General features: G+C 40.5%; 1 protein-coding gene across 1 annotated transcript; it reads left to right on the top strand.

Moving 5' to 3' along the window:
• The first annotated feature begins 2,435 nt into the window (after positions 1-2,435).
• On the top strand, positions 2,436-5,964 carry LOC139399959 (zinc finger protein 892-like). The gene is made up of 3 exons (XM_071145096.1): positions 2,436-2,553; positions 4,044-4,277; positions 4,929-5,964. The coding sequence occupies exons 1-3, from the start codon at positions 2,451-2,453 to the stop codon at positions 5,759-5,761; spliced, it is 1,170 nt and encodes a 389-aa protein (XP_071001197.1). The 5' UTR covers positions 2,436-2,450; the 3' UTR covers positions 5,762-5,964.
• Positions 5,965-6,101: the final 137 nt, after the last annotated feature.

The raw sequence follows: 6,101 nt of genomic DNA, 5'->3' as shown, positions 1-6,101 counted from the left end.
GTCGGAAGTTCTTCATGGATGTGTAATGTCAGAATTCAACACAGCAATAGACTAGGTCATAATTTATGGTGGTCTAATTTATGAATAGCATATAGAACCTGGTTTTACCATGAATAACCGATTTCCCAATGTTCTCCTCCTCTTCTTCATCTTTAATGTTGGCATTCAGCTCCAGTGTTTGACTGCAGTCTTCCAGCTTCACTGATGCCATCTCTGGATCCTGCAGTGCAAACTGGGCTCCACTGTCACAATCAGGACCCATTGACCGTAGGACCCTAACCCTAACCCTGACTGCAGGAATGTGCACCAGAGCTGTTACCAGATAATTTAATGTTAATTTCTCACAAGCCTCCTCCAAGTTGTTTTAGAGAATTTGACAGTATGCCCAACAAGCGTCTCAATTGCAGACCACCTGTATGGTGTTGTGTGGGGAGCGGTTTGCTGATGTCAATGTTGTCAACAAAGCACTCCATGGTAGCATAGCGTTAGGGTATGGGGGATAACGAACACAATTGCATTTTATCATGGTAATTTGAATGCACAGAGATACCATGACAAGATCCCGAGGCCCATTGTCCTGCCAATCATCCGCCACAATGTCTGAAGGACCTGTACACAATTCCTGGAAGCTGCAAATGTCCCAATTTTTCTATGGCCTGCATACTCACTAGACATGTCACCCATTGAGCCTGTTTGGGGTGGTCTGGATCGACGTGTACCACAGCTTGTTCCAGTTCCCGCCAATATATAGGAACTTCGCACAGCAATTGAAGAGGAGTCCCAGCTAGCAATGAGGAATCGGCCCAGAAGCGGCCCTCTTCCAGGGACCGGTGTTGTGCCGAAAATCTGGCAGTGTGGAGATTTTCGAACTACCAGTAACCCAGTAACGCAGTAACCCAGTGTCTAAGACACTCTACTTCACTGTAGTAACCCAGTGTCTTAGACCGCTGCGCCAATCGGGACAGTCCATCCGAAAAGTTTTTAATGCTTATCAATTGCCTTGCACAAAGTATCAAAATACTAAAATACAACTTAAACAGGACTCTTAAATAATTTAATTTAAATAGTATTTTTTGATCACAGAAACAATGATAAAATATGGACAAATAAATTAATAATGAAATGTCAATTACATAAAGCAGCCCGTGTAATCATCTGCCAGAGAGTAGCCCCAGTCGGTCCGAGACCCAAGCAATACATTTGGGCCCGATAACTCGGTAATACTGCCTAAGGCGGCCCAGACTCGGGCCACTTGACGTCGGTCGAATCTGACTCTCAGCCGGAATCGGCACAGATCCACTGTGCTAGCTGGGATGGGACAATATTCTACAGGCCACAATCAACTCTATGCAAAATAGATGTGTCCCGGAGGAGGCAGCGACCCCTTCTCATGTAATGGGGTTGGGTCATCCCAAGGACCCAGGAATGCACGGACGGTGTTAGTGGGGGAACAGGAAGTTCCGGACAGAAGCGCACCATTATTCAGTGTAAAGAAAGCGCCAGAACGGTGCAGTCAAGAAGATAACATTCTTGTCCTTTTCTATTTATTACTACAGGTATGTAATAGCACGTTTAAAAGTTCTAATATCGAAATAATATGTCGTACCATTTTAGGTAATACATCCGTTAAGGTGTTATCACGTTTGGTAATGATTTGATGTGTTATTTTTGTGTCAAGCCGAGTGAAGAACGTGATAATGTTAACTATTTTACAAGTTACATAGTTAGAGCCTTTGGGGTTTGTCTGAGTGGATATACATAGTTTTCTCAAGGTACTTTCATAAAGAATATATTGACTTGAGATTTCTGAATTCGTTTTACAATTTATTAGTTTTGTGTAAAATTCACAAGCTGGTAAAATGGCGGCGCCACTCGGTCTGCATCAACAGACTTAAGTCCAGGCAGTGTGGCTGCAGCAGAGAGAGACCATTTCACGGTTGCACTACTGTTTTAAAGTTTAATGTAATGATTATCAGTTTTCTACATGTGTACTAATATTCAGACTCTTAAAGTAATCGCTGTCTATACATATTACTATGGTGTGAACGGAAATACTATTGTTTGTTGATTTAAATAACACAGCGAAGACAAGGTTATTCAGGAAAATTGTACATAGTGCTGCCTAAAACATACTGCAACCTTGTACTAAATGGTTTTTGCGTCATTTAAGCATTTATGTGAATTCAGGAAATCTACCATAGATTAAGTGCACTTAATTGTGTAGCCTGATTTAAAGTGTAAACGTTGTCTAATGTGAAGGAATTTATGTTTTGTTGTCAATGCTTTTTCTCTTTATTACTACTGGCCGACTCAGATCAAGTCTGAGGCCGGTAACATCAACAGTGAGGACAAACCCAACCCTCCTCTCTCCTTCCACACTGAGTCCAAACCTACAGTCACTTGGTCCTGATTGTGACAGTGGAGCCCAGTTTGCACTGCAGGATCCAGAGATGGCATCAGTGAAGCTGGAAGACTGCAGTCCAACAATGGAGCTGAATATTGACATTAAAGATGAAGAAGAAGAGGAGAAGATTGGGGAATCTGTTAGTCATGGTAAGAGCAGGTTCTGTCTATCCAAGTTTGTTTACTGGCATAGAGCAGTGGGGTGGAGACACTTGCAGAAGTTGGCCTTTTATGGTAAGAGCAGGTTCAATCTAACTAAGTTTGTTGTTCATTACAACTTCCCACTGTGCATGAAAAGTTGCAGTAGAACTGTTTCAATTAGAAGGTAGATGTTATTTCATGCTACTGACACTTGCATGGTTTGACACCAGTATTGCCAGTTTGTTTTATTCACTGGGCTGTCTGGAGTGTTCAGAGAGTAGACTAAAGAAGTGAAGTAGACAAACTGCCAGTGTTTTAAAGTTCTATGAAGTGAGTCTGTGTAGTTTCTAACCCTTGTGATAGTGAGTGGAGGATGATATAGCTCATAATTTTCATGACTTATGAGATACTTTTAGAATAGTTTTATTCCCCATTGTATTGCACAGTCTACTGATATGAATACATACACTACCAGACTACTGATATGAATACGTACAGTACCAGCCTACTGATATGAATACATACAGTGAATTCAAAGTATTCAGACCCCATGACTTTTTCCACATTTTTTACGTTAGACTTTTTCTAAAATGGATTAAATAAATGTTTCTCATCAATCTACACACAATACGCCATAATGACAAAGCAAAAAAAGGTTTAGAATTGTTTTCACATTTATAAAATATTTAAAACAGAAATCTTATTTACATAAGTATTCAGACTCTTTGCTAGGAGATTTGACATTGAGCTCAGGTGCATCTTGTTTCCATTGATTATCCTTGAGATGTTTCTACAACTTGATTGTTGTCAACCTGTGGTAAATTCAATTGATTGGACATGATTTGGAAAGGCACACACCTGTCTATATAATGTCCCACATTTGACAGTGCATGTCAGAGTAAGAACGAAGCCATGAGGTTGAAGGAATTGTCCGTAGAGCTCCATGAAAGGAAAAATTCACAAGCTGGTAAAATGGCGGTGCCCAGTCGGTCTGCGTCAACAAACTTCAGTGTGGTTGCAGCAGAGAGACAATTTTACGGTTTGAACTACTGTTTTGAAACCAATTGTAATGATTATCAGTTTTCTACATGTGTAATAATATTCAGAGACATACAGTTGTTTCTGTTTTTATCAATAAATGTTACTGTGGTGTGAACAGGACATACAAATGGTTTTTGATGTAACACTGTTTTAAGTAAAATAGTACTTAGTGATGCCTAAAACATACTGCAACCTTGTACTAAATGTTTTTTGAGTCATTCATGCATTTTTCTACTATGGGTTAAGTATTGTCTCAACCATATTGTGGAGCTCCTGTACCTAAATATAAACAGTACCGGCACCCAAAATGTTTATCGGCAGCTATTTCAGTCCAAGTCAAGCACTGAATTAGATAATTGAATAAGAAAAAATAATATATTTTTAGAGAATGAAGAAAGTTCCAGAACTTATGACAATAATGTTTGTGTCCATTTCTCTTCTACTACTTTCCGACTCAGGTATGAGGCTGGTAACATCAACAGTGAGGACAAACCCAGCCTGCCTCTCTCCTTCCACACTGAGTAGACACCTACAGTCACTGGGTCCTGATTGTGACAGTGGAGCCCAGTTTTCTCTGCAGGATCCAGAGATGGCATCAGTGAAGCTGGAAGATTGCAGTCAAACACTGGAGCTGAATGTCAACATTAAAGATGAAGAAGAGGAGGAGAAGATTGGGAAATCTCTTTCTCATGGTAAGAGCAGGTTATATCTAACAAAGTGTGTTATTCATTCCAACTTCCCACTGTGCAGGAAAAGTTGCAGTATAACTGTTTCATGATGAACTGTTTCAATGAGAAGGTAGACATTATTTCATTCTACCCAGACTTGCATGGTTTGACACCAGTATTGTCAGCATTAGTTTTATTAACTGGTCTATCTGGAGTGTTCAGAGAGTAGACTAAAGAAGTGAAGTAGACACATTGTCAGTGTTTTAAAGTTCTATGAAATTAGTCTGTGTAGTTACTAACGGTTGTGATAGTGAGTGGAGGATGACACGCCCCTTTTTAGCTTTCAACTCTTACCCACTTTTAGAATAGTTTTATTCCCATGTATTGTACAGCCTACTGATATAAATACATATGTCACCCGGTACAGACAGAAGAGGACTGGCCACCCCTCTGGGCCTGGTTCCTCTCTACATTTCTTCCAAGGACCCTGCTTTCTAGGGAGTTTTTCCTGGCCACGGTGCTTCTACATCAGCATTGCTTGCTCATTGGGGATTTTAGGCTGGGTTTCTGTAATGCACTTTGACATTTGCTGATGTAATAAGGGCTTCATAATATACATTTGATTGACATGTATATCACACCAACTGACTGGTTCTTCTGATGTTGTTCACACAGGAGACCATGTTGAGACATTCTCTACATCCAGAGAAAAACAGCAGGAAGATCATGGAGCTAAGAGGTCTCACCACTGCCCACATTGTGAGGAGATTTTCCCAATTCTATCAAAGCTAAAAATACACCTAAAAATACACACAGGAGAGAATCCGTATTCCTGTACTGACTGTGGGAAGAGATTCACAACATCAAGGGCTCTGACAGTTCATCAGAGAGTGCACCCTGGAGAGAAGCCTTACTCCTGCTCTGACTGTGGAAAGATTTTCTCTTGTCCGGGCCACTTAAAAAGACATGAACATATACATACAGGAGTGAAGCCTTACTCTTGCTCTGACTGTGTAAAATGCTACACAACATCATCTGAGCTAAAACTTCATCAGAGAGTGCACACTGGAGAGAAGCCTTACTCCTGCTATGACTGTGGGAAGAGTTTCTCTCGACAGGGTTTTTTAAAAGCACATGAACTTATACATACAGGAGTGAAGCCTTATTCCTGCTCTGACTGTGGGAAGATTTTCTCTCAACTGGGCCACTTAAAAAGACATGAACGTATACATACAGGGGTGAAGCCTTACTCCTGCTCTGACTGTGTAAAATGCTTCACAACATCAACTGAGCAAAAAGTCCACCACAGAACACACACAGGAGAGAAGCCTTTCTCCTGCTCTGACTGTGTAAAATGCTTCACAACATCAACTGACCTAAAAGTTCATCAGAGAACACACACAGGCGAGAAGCCTTACTTCTGCTCTGACTGTGGAAAGAGTTTCTCTCAATCGTGCCACTTAAAAAGACACCAAGGTAAACATAAAGGAGAGAAGCTTTACCACTGATCTGACTGTAGAAAATGTTTCAAAACAACAGCTGAGCTAAAAGGTCATCAGAGAACAGACACAGGAGAGAAGCCTTACTTCTGCTCTTAATTTGCCAAGAGTAACTCAAGTAAAAGTCTAAAGGTATTCTGTTGTAAATATACCTTTGTTTCAAAAGTAAAAGTGAATCATTTCAAATTGCTTAAATGAACCTCTACGCGATGGGTGTCCTCTAACCAGGACGGTTGTTGCTAACATGCTCCAATGTGACTAGAATGACGTTGTATACAACAGCCAACTTTCCAGGACATAGACATGACTTTATATCGTCAGAAAGCTTAAATTCTTGTAAATCTAACTG

Source organism: Oncorhynchus clarkii, unplaced genomic scaffold, assembly GCF_045791955.1.
Source record: "Oncorhynchus clarkii lewisi isolate Uvic-CL-2024 unplaced genomic scaffold, UVic_Ocla_1.0 unplaced_contig_7978_pilon_pilon, whole genome shotgun sequence".
NCBI classification, from domain to species: Eukaryota; Metazoa; Chordata; class Actinopteri; order Salmoniformes; family Salmonidae; genus Oncorhynchus; species Oncorhynchus clarkii.
Note: the sequence above shows the minus strand (reverse complement) of the source record. Positions and strands in the feature narration are given on the sequence as shown.